The sequence below is a fragment of the Astyanax mexicanus genome, chromosome 3, assembly GCF_023375975.1.
Source record: "Astyanax mexicanus isolate ESR-SI-001 chromosome 3, AstMex3_surface, whole genome shotgun sequence".
NCBI lineage: Eukaryota > Metazoa > Chordata > Actinopteri > Characiformes > Acestrorhamphidae > Astyanax > Astyanax mexicanus.
This window is the reverse complement of record NC_064410.1, coordinates 29,917,534-29,937,686: the sequence shown is the minus strand read 5'-3', so window position 1 is coordinate 29,937,686 and position 20,153 is coordinate 29,917,534. Positions and strand designations below refer to the sequence as shown.

The following is a 20,153-nucleotide window of genomic DNA, read 5'->3' as shown; positions in this document are numbered from 1 at the left end:
TTGGCTAATACAGGTGATTCCAATATTGATGAGACTGTAAAACTAATGGCCGTAATATGTAATCTGTAATCTGTAACTTTTTATTACTTTGAAAACAAAAGAGTTGGTGTTCAGCATATTAACGGTATAACGGTTTATTCCAACATGTTTTTAAATCGAATTCTTATATCACAAGTAAATACAAAAAATTACATTCAAAATGATTTTATCTGCATGTGTGTATTATATGTGTTTAGAGTATCAAAAGACTTGAACCAAGAACGTGTCATACACAACTCGACATTTAGCATGTACCCACCCAATCTGGCAACATTGGAAGCCAGGTGTTCTGTCGAATTATGCTACCTATCGATACATGCTTCCTAAAAGCACATTTTAATTATTTATCTTGTTTTTTATTATAGGATTTTATAATAAACCCAACTGTCATTGCACAGAAGTGTAAATAGAAATTAATAATAACATGTACAATAATTACAATTTGAAAAAAAAACACACAGTTTGTAATCACCTCGCATTGCCATAACTTTACCGTGATAGAGTGATTTGTGGAATCTAAATATATTAGCTACATCTACTGGGAACAAGCTCTAACATTGTGCTTCTTTTGTATTTTTACAGTTAAATATACACTAGGGTAGCACGGTTTGACAAGGTAGCACAACTCGACAGAACACTCAGCTTGTGTGATTATGAAGTTTTAAACACAGGTCAGCTGTTCGTCGGTACTGGGCAAATTCACTCCTGTTTTTACCACTACTTAGTGAACTATATAGTATCTCTCTCTATAGCGCATCACTAATAAGGGAGTAGGAAGCCATTTCGGTAACAGACAAAGTAAAAAAAAAAAGGTTTGTTCTGCTGTGAGGTGTGTGAGAGCAGTGTCGCCGCCGCGCCGGTAGATGGCGGTTATCAGTAAACCGGAGCAGCGGCGCCTCATTTCCTCCAAACGCCGAGAACCAGCCCGCTACAAACTTAGCAGCGACAGAACGACGCCTGCGGCCTGGTCTGGGTTTATTAACGGGGGTTTACCGTGTGAGACGCAGGACTGTCTTATACCCGTGTTTATATGTCAGAACCGGACTCTGCTGGATTAATTGAGGCTGTTTGCTGTTTGTTTCCCCCTCTCTCAGACTCTGTGTGTCAGAGCGCCGCGCGGGTTCACAGCCAGCCAGCGCTGCTACATTAGCCCAGCTAACTAACACAACAACAGCGGGAGAGCGGATTTACCCTGCGGCTGTTTATTTACTGAGGTTTGTTTTAGTGGGGCGTCATTATTAACCAGGTTAACTAGTGTAGCTGAGTGAGAGTGAGCCCGTCGTGCGCGGCAGGTGAACACAGTAACGCTGGATTAGTGAGTCCTGTGGAGGAAGCTAAACTAGGCTAGGCTAGGCTAGGCTAACAGACTGGGTGCTAGCTGAGCTGTTGGGGGGGTTGAAGCTAAGCCGCTCGCGCGCGTCCATTCATCAACCACGGACTCAAAATGTCGGATTTTGACGAGTTTGAGAGACAGCTGACTGAAAACAAGCAAGGTAAGTTATGTATTCTTCTTTTAGCTAACATAACTAGCTAGGTGTTTTATACAGCAGCGTGAGTTGTGCGTTAATATATATACACTAATACTCTGCGGTAATGTAAACGTGTGTGACAGTGAACGCTGCCTAGCTTAGCTTAGCTAATATAGTTACCCTAACTAGCAGGCCTGGGAACAGCGCTCTGCATTTGTTTAGTTTCGTTTCAATGTGATCTATTCCCTCCGTGTTGTTAATTAATCAAGCTAATAACGAAGCAATCTTTTCAAAAATATTTATTTGTACTTCTCCTAAAAACAGCAGCTCTGATTCAGGTCAGGTATTGGGTATAAACTCTCTGTTTACAGTCTGAAGTAGTTAAAGCTCTCCTGTTTCGTTGACTGTAGTTACTTTAAGCTGTCCATACACTAGGCTTCTTTGAAAAGACTGCGAATAGACTTTAAATAGGCGTAAGTCTGACACCCTCTCACATCTAAAGACTAGTCACAGACTTTTTATTCACAAGATTTTGCTAAGACTTGGGGTTCACTATTTGCAAGATTGCAACTAGATTCTTTCTGAGCTTATTTCCATCATGCTTCTGGCGGAGTTTACATTCAATGCATATTAAATATTAAGTTACAAATAATGTATATAGTAATACTGTGTGATTTATCACAGATTTTGTCCCCATCAGCAGTTTATTTTTCTGCCACACTAATAGAGTATATTTAGTGTTCAACCCTGCCTATAAGCTTCTTCCCTCCCTCGTTTTTGCTGCAACCTTGTATAGCAAAGAATCAAAGTTTTACTGTTATGCATTGGCTTTTTTAAAGATTTTAAGTATCCTAGCATAAAGGATGTAATAAAGAACATAATTCTTGCAAAATGTGCGTTTATTTAACTTGGTTGTATAAAAATTGTGGTAGTTCAGAATAAAATAACTTTAAATATAGTGACTTTAATGTGCTACCTGTATTCAAAATACTGTAAATATTAAAGTAAGAACCATAAAAGGCATATTAACTACAAAATATGTTCTTTTTCAAATCTTTTCTAAACAGTCACATAGAATATTTTTGCCTTGCGGCTTCCCGTAGCTCTCCTATTGGTTGTTGACATTGTTCTCCTCATTATTTGCGTGAGCCAAGTCTCAAGACTCAAGATAATATTTCACAAGGTTGATTTTATCTGATTGCCAGGACAGGAACCCAACTGACTAAAACTTTCAGTCCTAACCGTCTTACACTAAACGATCCGGATGACCCGACCGCAGATTTTATCCTAACAAGGGAAATTTGTCGAACTTTTTTTTTTAGAAAATGACAATACACAAGATGCTGTTCTAAGCTACACTAATTTTTTGCCTGTGGACAAAACAAAAGTAAAAACAATTGTGCTTCTTTAAGCAGAACTAGGTAAAAAAAAAAACACAAACATTTACTGTTAATTCAAATTTCTGAACAAAATCGAAATTGTAACATGTTACACTCGTTTGCCACCACAAGGTGACAGTATAAAGTCCTCTTAAGTGGACACCAGGCCCATGTAGCGCAACATTTAGTGTACTGGTCTTGACAACCCCTAATGTTATGTTCACACGTGGAGGCCAGGTCCGAGGACGTTAAACAATTAAAAAAAGGGGGTCTACTAATAATTTTATTAGTGTCAATTGATTTAAATGTTTTTATCAGATTAATCAACACAATTCTGTGATAAACTATGATTAAGTGCACTTGTTCTTCTTAAGACATAAGTTTTTATAGTGGATATTTAAAAGTAAATAAAAGAATGGATATAAGAAATGTAAAATGCAATTATGTTGATGATAATTGAAAAAAATCCATAAAGCCAGCTAATCTGTTAGTGGTCTCTGTGTATATTAGCTATTTATATCTGTCAGATATAAACGTCGATTTCAGTTATTTTTGTTAAACAGATGTTTGCCTGTAGGCTGGATAATTACTTTATCAAATTATCAAACAAGATATGGACCCCAATCATTTTTCCTCACTTCAATATTGCCCATTATGTTTATTTGTGAGTTTGTTCACATAAGAAAGAAAAACAATATTTAAGCCAACTTCTATAGATGATATGTTACTCAAGGTTAATTTTTTTGTTAAAATCATTCATTTTAACTACCTTACATTGTAACACTATATCAGGGAACCTCCTATATGTACTCTCTCCATATGTACTAATCCTATTCTTCATGTTTACTTTAGAGTGATTTAGGGATGGATGTCTCCTATATGTGTATTACCTTCTCTGTATAAAATTTGTCTTTGCAAATTTGAAATTTTAAGGTGCAACTAGTCCATGTTCCCAGTGTCCTGATTTAACCAAATATTACCGTCAGATTTATATACTATGCAGCTTTGTCTTGAATCTAGTCTGATGCTGTGATGGGGGTGGGGTGGAGCAATGCAGAATTACTTCACAGTCTAATTTTAACCACTCTTGTTCTCTTTTAATGCAGGTGACAGTTTTAACGGCCATGGTGGGTATCAGTGTGGAGTGCTCCCTCATGCTTTGCTCAGCCTTCCTGTTCTGGTTCTCTCTCTTCTTTTCTCTTTCTTCAAATGATGGCATACAATTACATGTAGACGTTTTTAATCTTACACCAAATGTAGTTAGCCCAGGCATATTTGGTGTCCAGAGTTAATGAAAACTTGTTATACTTAGCATTATTTATATACTCAACACCAACTGCATGCTGAAAGTCTTTACACTTTATTAAGCATTCTAAAATAGACATGATTTGCATTTTTAGTCTGATACTGTTTGGTTATTCATATAATGCCTACAAATTTTAAAGAGCTAATATTGGATACCAAACATGTTGTGGCTAAATTATATTTGGCATAAAGGGAAAACTGAATTTGATTGATTGTGGCTGTTGCCTTAAAAGACATTAAAAATGCAAGCACACTCTAGTGTTTTAGCCCTTAAACTCACAGAAATAGAATTTAACTGTTTTATTATAGGGTTTAGGTGGGTCTTCCTGTTCTTCTACTGCCTCTGCTTCTCTTCTCAGCATTTTACTTCCTTCCTTCTTTCAGCTCCTTTGGCTGTCCATGTATTTCTTTCCTCTCTTTGGTAAACCTTGTGGCTGCTGTCTCAGTCCTGTTTACTCTTGTCTTTGATTAGAGCGGGACAAAGAGAACAGGCACAGGCGGCGGAGCAGCTCGCGTAGCCGCAGCCGGGAGAGGAAGAGGAGAAGCAGGGAGAGGAGAAGCCGTGAACGGCGCAGCAGCAGCAAGGACCGCAGGCATAGACCTGGGTAAGGGATAGATCTGTAGATAGTGTCTACTGAGACATCTTTTTAAAATGCAATGTGTCTTTGGCAAATGAATACTACAGAATGTAGTTTCAGAGCTTTTTCTTAGAGTTAATTGTCCAAACAAGGGTTTGTTAAATCAATAATAGCTAGGGACAACAAAAAGAAATCTAACACACCAAAATATAATACCAAACACGTAAACCATTGACTAAATTAAATAGTTTTTAATGAAAAATCAATTACAAAACTGCAGTTTAAAATGATTTATGAAGCATTTTAATACCCCAACAGACATACCAACAAAGCATAGAATATTTACGTCAGTAGTTCTATTTTAATCATGTTTATACTTCAGTGCCATTCTAATTAAATTATACCTTGGCAGGGCTGTTCAAGTCGCATATTAGTAAAATTTGCACAGGAAAGGTCAGCCAGGCTTATGGTAAACAAACAAATGCTAGCGCAAAGTTAGATCTTTGGCTTTTTTTTTAAAGTTCTGTTCTTGTGATTTACACTACTTTTCATTTACCTCTTGATCGTACAGTGAATCTGCACACAGGGAGAAGAAGAAGAAAGTAAAAAAGTACTGGGATGTCCCTCCTCCAGGATTTGAACACATCACACCCATGCAGTACAAGGCCATGCAGGGTAAGTGAGGCCCCAGCCAGACCTCTCTGTCTGAAACAGCTGCTTATAGAAAGATATTTATCTTCTCACAGCTCTGTTACCTTTCCTGTTAGGGTTCAGCTGTTCCCAATCCTTTTATACATTTGTTGTGCTCTTTTTACTGGTTCCTTGAATGCCCTAGTATTGAGTTCTTCAGTGTTGGGTAAATCTGAATTTGTTGCATCTTGAAAATTTGTAGAGTTTTTTAGTAGGCCATTTTTTGCAAAATAAAATTTTCCAAAAAGAATTGTGTTAATCAGTATTGTCATTTTAAAGCCACTTTATGCCGCTGCTAAAATAACAAGATATCGTCATAAAGCAGCAGAGCATCTTCTCAACAATGTCTCTAGTTTCTACCACACTTTTTAACTTGCAGGTTCTCCCTGTGTGTCTCTGTCAGCTGCTGGTCAGATTCCTGCCACAGCCCTGTTGCCCACTATGACTCCAGAGGGGTTGGCTGTTACACCTACCCCAGTACCTGTAGTAGGCAGCCAGATGACTCGACAAGCGAGAAGACTCTATGTGGGAAACATCCCATTTGGCATCACAGAGGTGAGCATCTTTACATGTAATATCATTACTTTGCTGCTTTTTTAAAACACATTGTTTGCAGATTAGGAGGAGCAGGTGTCTGGTATATGTTTAAGAATCTGTTAGAAGAACCTGTTAGAGCACCATAGAAAAAAAAAATCTGAAACTAATTAGACTACAAGGGGAGGTGCATAGGAATATTGTGGTGGTTACATGTATACACATTTATACACATTGGTTACATTTATAAACATTTATACCATATCTGGCTGTAATTTAGTAACTACATGGGTAATGGTGACTAAATATTACCCGAGTTCAGCCCAACCTGATTTAAAGCACCATGTTTTGTATATAATTCAGATTGATGCCAGCAGTGAACTGAGGAAGAATATCTTCAAAAAGCACAGAAAACAGAATCTCTACACATTACTTGTTGCCCCACTCATGAATGTAGTATTTATTTCATGAACCTGTCAGAACTAAGATAACCTTCTTGAAGCTTTAAAAACACATTGTGTGATATGGATTGCATTATAGTTGGCAATCAAATCATTTATGTTTAGTTTTTCGCTCAAATGGATAATTAAGAAATGTCCGTTTGCAAAAACAAGATCCTCAATCTGTTTTTCCTCACTTTTCTGTTTTTTTGTTTTTTTTAGGAATCCATGATGGACTTTTTCAATGCTCAGATGAGACTTGGAGGTCTTACTCAGGCTCCAGGAAACCCCGTCCTTGCTGTCCAGATTAATCAGGACAAGAACTTTGCCTTCCTTGAGGTGTGTTGTGCTTATGCAGTCACATACAGTGGTGTGAAAAAGTGTTTTCCCCCTACCTGATTTCCTGATTTTTGCATGTTTGTCACATTTAAATGTTTCGGAACAACAAATCAATTTAAATATTACAAAAAATGTAAATATAAAAATAAAAAAAAGATAAAATGGTATATTTAGATATGGTTTTAAAAATGTTCTTTTTCTAAACACTCTTTTATACACCCTTTTCTTGTATTGCTTTGCCAAAGTGTTAAATTAGGAATCAAATCAAATCATATAACTCTGGGGCAAAAAAAATGTGATTGGGACATCCCTAGTCACTATTCGCTAAAGCCTAGCCTCTAAGCCTTAAAGTTTCACAGATGAAAGTCTGATTTGGCGACTTGTAAAGAGGAACAGTTGATTTATCTCTGCTGTCATTCCCCTTCCTTCTTCAGTTCCGCTCAGTGGATGAAACCACACAGGCCATGGCATTTGATGGCATCATATTCCAAGGGCAGAGTCTAAAGATCCGCCGGCCACACGATTACCAGCCTTTACCGGGCATGAGTGAGAACCCCAGTGTCTATGTGCCAGGTAGGTGCACTGCAAAACATATTGTCCTGCTTTATCTGTCAGGAGCAGAGATGCTTCTCATTAATAATTAAGTCTGTGTTTAGGCAGCATTACAGTACCATTAGTTGAGTTACAGGAGACTAATGTTGAAGTCTTGATTTTGTACTCATTATGCTTATCTGTTGTACTAAATGTGTTTTTTTTTTTCCCCTCTCTCTCCATCTGTTTTTTTTTTTTCTTTCTTTTCTTCTTCTTTTCTTTTTTTTTCATCTCTCCCACCCCCCTTCTCCCCAGGAGTGGTGTCCACTGTGGTTCCTGACTCTGTTCACAAGCTTTTCATTGGAGGCCTTCCCAACTATCTCAATGATGATCAGGTGTGTTTGTGTACTGTTCACTTACACACTAGTGTTTAGTGAATTAGTACAGGTTTTTAGGTGATGTGATAAACGTTGTTATTTACTTGTTACTTTCTGGTTTACAAGTGTGTAACACAAATTACAACAGTCTTCCTTCGCTTTGTTTCAGGTAAAAGAACTGTTAACTTCTTTTGGCCCCTTAAAAGCATTCAACCTTGTGAAAGACAGTGCTACAGGCCTCTCTAAAGGCTATGCCTTCTGCGAATATGTTGATGTCAACCTCAACGATCAGGTGTGTTGCATAACTTAATAATTTATCTTCCCAAAATATGCTTTGACATGAATTCCTAATTATACATGTGTCTCTTAATCTCAGGCAATTGCGGGACTGAATGGGATGCAGTTAGGCGATAAGAAGCTCTTGGTTCAGAGAGCAAGTGTTGGAGCCAAGAATGCCACTATGGTAAGAAGTCTGATTTATTTGTTTTATTTGTCTTCATCTTTCCCTTACATGCTAGATTTGTTTAAATGATCATTTTCTCACCATCATACTCTTTGACTCTCCCAACAGACGAGTATAAACGAGACTCCAGTTACACTACAGGTGCCAGGCCTCATGAACACCTCCATGAACCAAATGGGTGGAATCCCCACTGAGGTGTTGTGTCTGATGAACATGGTGGCCCCAGAAGAGCTGCTGGATGATGATGAGTATGAGGAGATTGTGGAAGATGTCCGGGATGAGTGCTCCAAATATGGCCAGGTCAAGAGCATAGAAATCCCCCGACCTGTTGATGGCCTGGATATCCCTGGAACTGGCAAGGTAGAGAATTACATGCATTTATGTGCTGGCATGCTTAAAACATAGAAAGTTGTTGTGTAATGTTTTGCTCCTAGAGATGTAATTCAGTGACATCTGATTGTTCTGTGCTTCATAAAATCTGGAAATGATCACAATGTGAATATTTTGAGTACAGAATTGTGACTGAAGAATTGTTAGTTTTAGAGTTTTAAAAGCTACCAATTTTACTTTCCATTGGATCAAAACTTATTGTTTTAATACATAAGAACTTGGGTACCCTGAGTCCACTGATGTTCTATCATGTTTCGCACTGTATAGCACACCAAAAATCCTTTAATTTTCTCAAAAATGTAAAATTCCATGTCTTCTAAAGTACAGTGTTACACAGGAGTTACAATTTAGTTCTCCAGAGCAGCAATGCTAGAACAGCATTAGCATTACCTGCTAACCGTGCTAAGCGCTAGCTCTTAAGCCGTTCAGAGGTGAGTATTATCGGTCTGTAGCCTGCTGCTAACCCCAGCTAGCACTGTTGGAGCAGCATTAGCCTTAGTCGCTAATCGTGCTAGCTTTTTCACCCCTCAGAGGTCAGTAGATCGGACTGTATCCTGCGTGTGTTCCCCGTGTTAAAACAAGCTAGTGTGCCTTATTATTGAAACTAGATGTTCATTGATAGTGTGCCTTATAGTGCGAAAAATATGGTATGTTCACATTAAAGTTTAGCCATTTGCTGGAAAGAAATCTGATCATGTCACATTTACGCTGTATGTAACCATGGCTTAAACTCTTGCTCTCTCTCACCTCTACAGATATTTGTGGAGTTCACAACCTTGTATGACTCCCAGAAAGCCATGCAAGGCTTGACTGGGAGAAAGTTTGCCAACAGAGTGGTGGTGACCAAGTACTGCGACCCTGATGCCTACCACCGCAGAGACTTCGGCTAATCACAAAAGAGTGGAATGCAGAAGAGGAAGAGTGAGTGGTGCACGATGATGATTTGAGTGAAGATGGAAGTGAATGGAGGGATGGCAAAAGAGGGGACTTTTTGTATTTTTTTTCTTTTGTGGAAGATAGCATTTGCTTTTTAAAAAGAGGGCGATAAAAACAGAACATTGCAAACAGCTGTGATGTAATTTTGTTTGTATTTTAAGAAAGCGGTGAGCATTCATTCAGTTCAGTTTTTATTTTAATTACTAGTTTATTAAAAGATGAAAGGTAATGATTTTTCTCCCACAAACAGTGGTGACAATGGCAAAGAGTAAGGGGAAGTACTAAAGTCTCATGTCTTTCACTTCACACACCCACCAAAGAGAGAAAAAGGAAGCTGGTTAGGCCTGTAATCCGTTTTCATTTACTTTTTTCTATGTTCGAGAGCTGACTACAGATTTTCTGCTTCTCTCTGTTTTTCTCTCCAGATTTGGTTTTGTTTAAGTCAAGGGTTAGTTTATGCCCAGCTATGTCCGTCTGTTTCCAGTGCACATCACGCCTTGTACAACATCAGTGTAACATCAAGTGTAGTGTGGCACCTTTGTGTGTCTCTGTATGTGTGAATTTGAATATAATAGCCCTCGTTTGATAATAAAACTATTGAATTTCTTCATTTGGTGGAAGTATTGCGCTGTGATTTTCTGACTGGTTTGCAGTGATTTTGTTGTAAACCAGTTGATTCAACATAAACAAATCTAAAACAGCTGCAGTGTCATTTTCTGGAGTGGGTTTCAATTTAAAGATTGCTGCACCGATATGTGAATATGCGTGTGGGGGGCCTCCTGCTATAAAATGTTGATGTGATTTCTACAACTTGTATTTCTAGTTACTTTTATGTTCTCATGGACGGTTCTTGCTAGATGTTGCCAGTCACAATAAATACCAACCAGTGCGCTCTTCTCTGTGGGTGATAATGCCTTCTATTATTTATACCCAGTAAACACCTTACACTGTAAATTCAGGAATGTTAAATATCCGCACAACATTCAGAAATGGAATATCAGGCTTAGCTTAAACTCAACTGGTTTAAATAAAAAAATTATCTCGTCATGAATATGCTGGCTGGTGATCAATCTCAAAAGATGAGGGCTTGAGCTTAAAACGTATTGATATGGATTTGTCCCAAGCCATCTGTGGAAGTAACATGATCAAGATGAATTTACTACATAAACTGGCCATAGTTTTAGGCTGGTTTGTTTTTGTTTTTTTGCCAGAATGAACTCTTTTATTCCCTCTGTGATGCACTCCACTGTCCCACAAAATCCTGGATGGTTAGGAAGAATTGCTCAAATGTTTTTGTAACGTTCACACAAAATGAAAAGTAAAAAGATCTTCAAAAACCACTCACAGGGAACAGTGTCCTAATAAAGATATACAATAAAGAATAATTACAGGACGTGAAGGTGCCGCTATTGACCTATAAAAAGGCTTTTGGGAACTACTTTTGGATTGGAGATCAGGGGATTGCTGATCTTGGCAGATCTTGAAAGGGAGTGCAACTTAGAGAAAGCAGAATGGTCATTGATGGTCATTTAGGTTGTCTTCTTTTTCAATATTTAGCCCCAAAAAAGATTCCTGGTGAATTTCTACCCCACTTAAAGCTGTACCCACCACTTTTCACAGATAGGAAGTTTTATTCTGGAAGCACACCATTGTTGTTTAGTGTTTTTTCTGATGGTGGACTCATGAATATTAACATACACCAGTGTCAGACATTACTTGCTTAGATGTTACCTTGGATTCCTTTATGACCTCATAGACTATTAAACGCCCTGCTCCTGGGGTGATCTTTGTTGGTTAACCGCTTGTGGGGTGGGGTAATAAAGAACTTTAATATTTAATTAAATTAAAACAAATTCATCAAATTCAAACTGAAACAATTAATTTGAAACTTAACTGTGACAGTTCCAAACAGGTTTCTTTACCACACAGTTTTGAAACATTTTTAATTTTTTATTGCTCATAATTTGTCAAACCATTAGCATTTGTGAAAAAGAAGGATCTCCTAAATGAACTTGGTCTGCTGGGGGAGATATTCCTAGTCAGAGTGGATTAGCTGATAAAGTGAGGATTTCGTGTTATCCAATTTTCATAAACATAGGTCAGATTATGTGCAGAAGGTTTGTACAAAATTCAGAATTAAACTAAGAATCCTCTAAATTCCCATAAAATTCTTGAGTTTGGATTAAGATGCAATCAGTAAGCAGAATTGCCATTCAAATTCGAATTGCAGGAAGTAGAATTGAAATTCCATGAAATTCAAACTAAATTCATAATACATAATTAAGGTGTATTAAACAGCACTACAGTATATGTTACCTATAATTACAACATGAATTTCATTCAGATATTATTGCGTGGACCACAAATTAAAAACATCAATAAAACTGTAATAACTTTGAAATTGTGGAAAAGGATAAGCACTTCATTGTCCAAGTCTTTATCCAAGTCTTCAAAATGATTGTCCAAACATTTGGACCTTATGAGGGACTGTTGCAACAATGTTACCTTGTAAATTAATTTAAAATAATTGTTTCATTTAATAAAACATTATTTCATTTGATTACTTTGAAATAAAGATAACATTCAGCATTAATGGAATGTATGCTTAATGTTAGCGTCTGAAAATACATTGGGAAGAAATTGATTGCTAAGTCACATTTTCACTATATGAATTACTCTGAATTGCAATCAATTCAATTAAAAATCATGTAAGTCCTATTCAGATTTAATTCAACATCCTATAGGGTGAATAAAATTCAGTTGAATTTTACACAACCCTAATGGGTGGTTCATAGACACTCAGACTGAGACCCAATTCCATTTCAGCACTTGGCCCTACCACTTAACCTTACCCCTCTGTTTTGTGCTTACACACCTAGGGGTAGGGTGTCCTGATTTTTGTTAGGCTGAAGTGTAAGGGCTACATGACCCTTCAAATAAAAAAAAATTCAGAGGCACACTACAAACAGAGGTCTGTGAGAATCACCGGCAAGATGGCATCACAAACAACCAACAAAATCCTTTTTCTTTCTTAAAATGTACAATAAATGACAATATTTTAATGTGTAGTTTCAGTGATTTCGCTGGACTTAATGGCTCCACATAAGGGCGTCCCGTTTTTTTTTTTTTTTGAGGGGGGGGGGGGGTGCAGGATTTCACCCGTTTCCCTTTTAACTCTGTGAGGAAGGGTTACACTCAAAAACATGGAGTAGGGGTAGAAATTAGAAATGGGATTGAGCCTTAGTCCAGTGGAGATGTTAAGGGAGAAGAATCTAAACTAATCCTAATAAAAAAATAGTTATAATTCAAACAAACTCCTTTTCCTGACTGTGAAGAGTGTGCTCCACAGTGCCTCACTCTCTGTCAGCTCACTCTGGGAGTTTCAATACCCCGGTGTTCCTTTAACCTCGCCACGAGCACCAACCACCGCGCGCACTGCACGGAAACTGTCAACCTGCGCCTCCCGACTGACGGAGCCCGTACACCAATGGGAGGCGACGGTTGAGGGAGGCCGTCCAATAGCGGGGCGGGGCCCGGGGCCCTCAGCGCTTCGGCGGAGGAGGTGTTCCTGGTGGCCATCTTGGATGCGCGGAGTGATTGTTTGGCGAATAGAAATAATAGGAAATAAAAATAAAGCCTGGAAAGTTGGGCTGTGGTGGCCGGAACACACGGTGAAATTAAAGGGAGGGAGGTGAACACTCAGGAAGACCAGGTAAACCACCCTCGCCCCGGGGGGAGCATCTCTCCGCTTCACGGGCTTCTTTTTTTTCTCTCTTTTCCTCTCCAGTTTGTAACCCAGCCAAAAACACACACACTCCCGGAGCTCCGCCGGTCCTCCGGAGCTGCCACATCGCTCGTACCCGGTGGCTGAGCTCGGTTACCAGCCAGCGCGGAGACTCCCGGAGCTGCGGGGGGCTTCCTCACACCGGTCCGGTAGTTAAAGCTAATAGCGAGTGGGGGCTCGATTCAGCTACTCTCTACTCTACTAGTTTGGACTCTAGGCTCTCTCTCCCTCTATCTCTGTATCTCTCTCTCTATATATATAGCTATCTTTCTATCTGCCTTTCTCTGTGTTCTCTCTCTCTTCAGCACATCCCATAATATAAATCTGAGGAGCACATGTAGGGTTGTTAGTTTACTAGTCTGGCTATGAGTTTTCTCTGTGTGCTCAGAGAGTCACACACGAGGCTCGAGGAGCAGCGTTTCCAGTTGCTCTGAGTGTTTGTGTGAAATGTTTGAAATAAGGTTATCAGACTTTCTGTGCTGGGGGCACAGGTTTTTAACTGGGACCCCCAGTCAGACTCATGGAACATTTCTTTTTTGTTTGTTTGTTTTTTTTTTTTAGCTCTGCCCAAACTTCTGTTTTGGCTGTGTGTCTGTTCTGCTGCTGGACAGTGAGAGACTTTAAGCTAGGCTAGCTAAGGTTAGTTTACATTGAGTGTTGCTCAGATCCAGACCCTCTCAGTGTGGAACAGTCATTAGCTAACCAGCTAACGTAGATAACGTGCCTGGCTAAGTTTCAGAGTGGTCCTGTTGAAGGGATTGAATGGATGATGGGGATAAAGTGTATCTAATATCTACTCATCCTTCTTGTTGTTCACTGACTCTACTTATATTGCTACATGTGTAACTGGAGAGCTCTCGCTCTCGCTGTGTGTGGGAGAGATTAATAGCTGATAAAATTAGTATAATCTGGTCTGATGTAGAGCAGTGCATTATTACTGACCTTCTGGATTTGCTGTTATTCAGTTTTCATAAACATAAGGTCAGATTATGGGCAGTTCATGGGCATTAAGACTCAGAAGTTCAGCTGAGTCTGTGCTGATAGCTTTGTGTTTTTTTCCCCCTAATTGATTCATTTTCATTTTCATTTTGGAGTAATGTTACCCCTTTTAAATGATCTCAGCATCCCTATCCAAGCTCCTTTTGATGCATCATCACTAGGCTGCAAGTATGCTCAGAGAAATGTGTGGCTCCACATCTTTGATACAACAGCTAATAGATGCCTGCGCTGACCAACATCACACACTAAGGACTACATTTCTAAGGCAGGAAAAAAAGTGACCCAAATCTGTTTCACACAAACCTTTTAATGTGATCCATATCGGACATCTGTCTGAACTGTTCACGTTCACTTGTAAGTGGCACGCATGCGTAACAGAGCAATGTTTCACATTAAGTTTCACTTTAATCCTTGTCAGAATCTCAAGCGAGATGAATGACTGAGTTTAGACTGCAGCTGAGCTTATCACAGAGAATTCACTGCAGAACGCTGAAAAGACACGTTATTCGGCCATGTGCCATGTTAAAAAAAAAAATTCGGTTGACTTTCCAGCCACGACCAGTAGCCGCTTTTGGCCAAAACACTAGGAACACCACATGGCTGCGACACGAGCCTTTTTACATTAATGAAAGAAACACATCAGTCCAATAGTTTTTTCTTAAATCATTGCGGCTGTCCATTTTCCCATCAACTTATGGTCACTTTCTGTTCTCCTCACGTTAAAGCTGCATAAATTCCGATCTGGCCATTCAGTCACATTGCTGCAAATCTGAATTTTATTGGATTTCAGTACTACATATTAAAGTGTTTTTAGCTGTTTACACAGCCGCACAAACAACAAACCTGTATCACACATGATGAACAAGATCGGGTATGGGCCACATTTACCTGGTCACATCAAGGCCAGTTGTACTGTCAGGGACTTTAGCTTCTGAAGGCACGCAGCATGATCTGTAATTCAATTCAAACTCATTCTGAGTATGTTTGTGTAAAAAATGCTCTGTTGTACAGAAATTGGTTACAGAAAGCGATTGCATAAATCGTCATTAAAGCATTGCCTGTTGAAGGATAGGCTGATAAGCTTTTGGATTCTTGAATAATGCATTTAAATGAAAAATAGGTTTACTTGTGGTTTTAGATCACTAAAATTTTTTTTTTAAGCGTAATCATTGTTTATCCACAACAATTCTTCCGTATCTTAAGAAGGCAGGGTTACACTTAGGAACGGAGTGATTGACATTCTTAACTAAAGCAGACCATCTGCATTACATGGAGTAGCTGAGTTGTAGATGAGTTGTCGGGCAACTAGTTAGTAAATCTTGCTATTGTTGGTCACATTACCAGACAGTTAGTAATTCTGGTGTAGTAGTTAAGTGGCCAATGTGATGTATTTAGTTATTAGCCAGCCATATTGCTAACTCTCTTGCAGTAGCTTGGGGGTTAAACCTTACTGTATTAGCTTTGGTTCGTCTCACCTCAAACAGAGTTGAGCTCTGGTACGGTCATTTGATGGAAATGTAAGTTATTTGCAGTTCATGGGTTTTTATTCACACTTTTGCTGCATAAACATTACTATCATAGATTTTTTTTAGGCTTTAGGCTGTGCTGTAAAGTTAAGTTGTGCTGAAATACTTGGCCTGTAAGATGTTGCCAAGTCTAATAAATGTATAGATGAGTCTGGCTCTCTATGCAGACTCTGGTTATTTGTTAACATTGTGTACAATTTAAGGCTTATTTGAATAGAACAGAAATTCATAAAACCATGACATTTGTGCTTTCTACAATCATTGTCTTTCATGATAATGGTCAAATAATTGTACTGTACAATGCTGATTTCTGGTCTATTTATACAATATTTCTATAAATAATTTCTTGATTATGTCTCTGTATACATGATCCTGTAGTTAAGGTGTAACCATGTTGGACATAGATGTTTGTCCTCTACAGTGTTCTATATTACACCTTTAACAGTATCATGTGTTGGTTCTTGCTGTCTAAAGCAACTTAACCCTAGTGTTTGCCTAAAGCTGACCTCGCTATTAATATTTAAAAAAAAAACTATTACTGAGTCCCGGTTCTGCAGGGTTACAGAACTGGTTGTTTGACTGCTGAAAAAAAAAGGCCTAAAAAATTGTATCACGCCACAGGTAATTTATATGGGCCGGTTTCATAAAAGGCTGCCTGACAAAAAGCCTTCATTCTCCAGCTGTTGTGGTGGCATATATGTTTGCCTTATCAGTTTATCATAGAAAACCTGCATATTGATATGAGAGACAACTTTAATCTAATGTATGTATGTTTTTTTAGGTTTTGGAATCCTGTGCTAGTTTTTTGTGAATTTAGAGGAGGGCAAATGTAATTGTTAATTATTAGAAGTGTAAATATGTTTTAAATTGCTATCCAAAAATAACTGAGCACTCTTACCTTTCACAGCAGGTGAAGGTTTCCTACACTTTTTTTCAATTTTCTCATCAGATCTAATGTTTATTTTATGCTGTTACATGCGTTAAAATTCAGGGCTTCACATGAAGTTTTGGTTTCATTCTCTCCTGCATCACAGAAGCTATGACCGCTTGGTTTATTACCAAGATGTTTTGAAGCTTGCTGCAAATATCTAACCAGCCATTGACCTGTCAGTGGTCTGCTGTCAGTGAGTAAGACACTCCAGAGAAACAGTTAGCATTGCCGCAAACAATGCCAAGACCGGGTGCTGTGTTTTAGCATTGTGGCTTTAAGCCAGGTGGGTCTGGCTGTTGGAAGCATGGCTAACCTGCTGTTCTAAGCTTCAAAATAAGAGTCAATTTCAAACTAAATTTAAAAATGTATTGTGATATAAATTTGGTCATATTGTTGTTTATTTTAAAAGTACATAGCTTTTTAATCATTACCATTAATAAAATGTAGGATTGAGACAAAATACTTTTAGATTAGTTTTCATAATCCTGTTGAGAATCCTTATACACAAGATTTTGCCTGCAGCAGGGTGTGTAGAAGTGCATGTGTGTGTCTATAGATTTTAGTTGTTAGCATTCTCTTTGTGTTAATCGTGCTGCATGGTCTGTAGTTTGAATAGATGCACAGGTCAGATGTTGTCTAAGCAAAGGAAACATGCATTAGCTTTCTATAGTGGTGACTGGGATAGAGAGCAGAACTGGGATGTATTGAATTTCCTTTCATTAAACCAAAGACCAGACTTGTCAGGGAGTTACTGCAAAGATATTCAAACTCTAAAATGATTATTGTGCACTGGTAATGAATGTCACTGTTTAGATTCTCAGAACCTAGAGAGGTAGCATGGCTGTATCTAAAACTAAAAACAATGGAAATATTTTCCTGTTTACAATATTACCGTGCAAAACTTAACATGTTCACTGGGGTTGCAACAAATAGTTGACATAATTGAATGTAAATTATGTCAATTTTAGTGTTGATTAATGGTTAATCTGTAAGAAATGCACTACATAAAGTTCTAGGTACAGAAATGCAATAGGGGAGGGTTAATGGCTGCTTATTCTATTCACACTTCCGAACACAACAGATTAAATATTTAGTCACTAAATATATTTAAAGTGTCTTCTGGGCATTGAAATTCAATTTAAGTGCAGCTTTTTGAAGTGATTGAGGAAGCAGAGATTTTTAGGCTCCATCCATACAAATTTGAATATTTTTAAAAACTAAGATTTTTGTCTGCGTCTTTAAATCTCTGTTCATCCACACCAGCAGGGTTTTCAGAAATATCCCTGTACACATATGAGCGCATAAAACACACATTAAAGAAGAAAAACTAACAAGAAGCACGTTTTGCCATCTCAGCTGTGTTATCTAATGTGAGAGTAACATTGGAAAAACAAAGCTGTAAACATGGTATAAATCCACAAATCACAGAGACAACAATCAAGGCGCTGTCCATATTTTACGCTAATGTAAGCTAATGCAAAGAAAAACACAGTGTGACATCAGCATTTTCATTAAACTGTGTTTACACGGCTCCGCTGGCGGCAGTTTTTTCCCCCAAAATCTCCACATTGTAAAGTGTTTTCCAAATGCCCCACTTACATTGATGTAAAACAGCATTTTCATGTGGATGTTGAGCCAAAATGCAGAATACAAAATCCTTTATACGTTTCGGATTCATGTGGACGGTTCCTTAATGATGTGTTCAGGCAGATAATGGGTGAGGTGCAGAAATCATGCATTGGAACAAGGTGGCGCGGCCACAAGAAGCAGAAATGGAGGGCATGCACAAATATTTGTTGACTATTGGAAAAAATAATCCTCAGATTATTACCCAAACTAACCAAATTAATAACTAGTTGCATCCTTATTGTGGTAATTGTGGATCAATATCTGATACACAGCAATGCGACTGAGTCTGAACTGCAACACCAGCACTTATGAGCATAAAAATCCAATTCTGCTAAAAAGAAATATCAGTCAGAAATGTTTTTCAAATAGCTGGGGTTTTCTCACACTAAATCATCTCTAAAATTTAAAACTAACCTTGTGCTTTCTAATTGCTAGGAGACTTTACTTTTTAATAGTTCAGACCATAGACTGTGTATAGCTGGACAGAGCATCGTCTCTCAAAATTGAAGCCACCACAGGTCGGCTGCCCCCTGCTGTTCGGTTGCAGAAAGCTGTGTAACCCCACCGATCCCAATAGGTTTCAATGGCAAAACAGACAATTTTCAATCACGTTTTTTTTTTTAAATATACTGTAATTCTACCTCCATTATTTAAATGCAACAGCTAGTGTAACCTCTGCTTATATTGTCAAATTTATATATCCCCACAGAATTCGTTTTTTAAAATGTTATTCAGCTCTATTCAAAAAAGGTGTTGTTATTGTAAAAGGGCTGGTTATGGGCGGGACCAAAAACAGACCGGCAGCTCCGCTCCGCAGCCTGTGACCTCGAGGCAACACTCAGGGGCGGGTTTATTCAAATGAGTAGGCTGCTCTCCACAGTCTTTCTCCCTACTCTGATCTCTGCTGCGCAGACTCAGGTCTAGGACCGGCAACATGGCGAAAGATTTTGGCTTCATTTTTATTAAATGAATGGGAACGGCATCACAGCGTCCATCTTTTTTTTACAGACTCTGGTCCAGACAAACTTCAAACTTTTCAGTCTGGTTTGAACCATAATGCAGATATCAAAATATCAGTTGCTGCAAACCGTGGTCCAGAACTGAGGACCAAGATCTGTTATACTCATTCTGCTGTGTGAAGCACATGTACATTTTAAGGGAATCTAATTCTATTAGGAAGTCTGATTCAGTACAGCACCTGAAAAGGCTGAACTGACCGTGTTCAACAAAACAATCAGTTTCAATAAAAAGAGTATAAAGAGACATAGCCCATGGGTGTAGTGATGACAAAATGTAGTCAAGATCTGTAAACCGTGCACTAAACTGAAGTATTAAACCGAAAATCAACCGGTCCAAATATATACCTAATGTACGGTACGATAAGATATTCTCACTATATGAAATCTCATTATGTTGCCCACAATAACAATGATATCCTGATACTGTGATTCTGTAAACTCAATATATCGCAAGATAATTCTTTGATATCTCGCAGCATCTGTGTTATTGAAGAGGATCAAATATTCCTAAATAATCAAATACCAGGAATTATGGATTTATTGTGGTCAGTTTTACAGGTTTACCCTATTCGTTTGATTAGCGCCACCATGTGGAGTAATGAAGCAGTAACTTTAGTATGTCAGATTAGAGATGAATCTTAAGAAGTTTAGAGCGTTTCAATAAAAATATCAATATTAGATGCCCTGTATCAATATTGTGTCACAAACGATATAAAGCGATATAGATATTTTTCTCCAACCCCTTAAAACGCCCTTTGAGTGGAAAAACAGCCATAAGCTGTTTCATACCATTTC

General features: G+C 38.3%; 2 protein-coding genes across 8 annotated transcripts in view; both read left to right on the top strand.

Annotated features, from left to right (window-relative positions):
• The first annotated feature begins 931 nt into the window (after window positions 1-931).
• On the top strand, window positions 932-10,080 carry u2af2b (U2 small nuclear RNA auxiliary factor 2b). 5 transcript variants are annotated; one of them, XM_007258245.4, is made up of 12 exons: window positions 932-1,532; window positions 3,994-4,014; window positions 4,665-4,797; window positions 5,342-5,445; window positions 5,840-6,015; window positions 6,657-6,773; window positions 7,208-7,346; window positions 7,623-7,699; window positions 7,851-7,973; window positions 8,058-8,144; window positions 8,253-8,504; window positions 9,290-10,080. In XM_007258245.4, the coding sequence occupies exons 1-12, from the start codon at window positions 1,484-1,486 to the stop codon at window positions 9,422-9,424; spliced, it is 1,413 nt and encodes a 470-aa protein (XP_007258307.1). In that variant the 5' UTR covers window positions 932-1,483; the 3' UTR covers window positions 9,425-10,080. The 5 variants fall into 5 exon arrangements, with proteins under 5 accessions (XP_007258307.1, XP_007258306.1, XP_007258310.1 ...); XM_007258244.4 differs by having other exon boundaries at window positions 7,620-7,699; XM_007258247.4 differs by having other exon boundaries at window positions 933-1,532; window positions 5,864-6,015; window positions 7,620-7,699.
• Window positions 10,081-13,011: 2,931 nt separating this feature from the next.
• The window catches only part of cnot3b (CCR4-NOT transcription complex, subunit 3b), a 37,645-nt gene continuing 30,503 nt past the window's right edge, over window positions 13,012-20,153 (top strand). For all 3 annotated transcript variants that reach the window (XM_007258243.4, XM_007258242.4, XM_007258241.4), the window contains exon 1: window positions 13,012-13,182. The gene's annotated coding sequence lies outside the window, so the exon portion shown is untranslated. The remainder of the gene's footprint in view (window positions 13,183-20,153) is intronic.

Coding starts and splice junctions, on each gene's coding strand:
- u2af2b (XM_007258244.4), top strand. CDS start 1,484: ATGTCGGATTTTGACGAGTTTGAGAGACAGCTGACTGAAAACAAGCAA. Junction 6,774..7,207: donor AGAACTTTGCCTTCCTTGAG/GTGTGTTGTGCT, acceptor TTCCTTCTTCAG/TTCCGCTCAGTGGATGAAAC. Junction 7,700..7,850: donor ACTATCTCAATGATGATCAG/GTGTGTTTGTGT, acceptor GCTTTGTTTCAG/GTAAAAGAACTGTTAACTTC.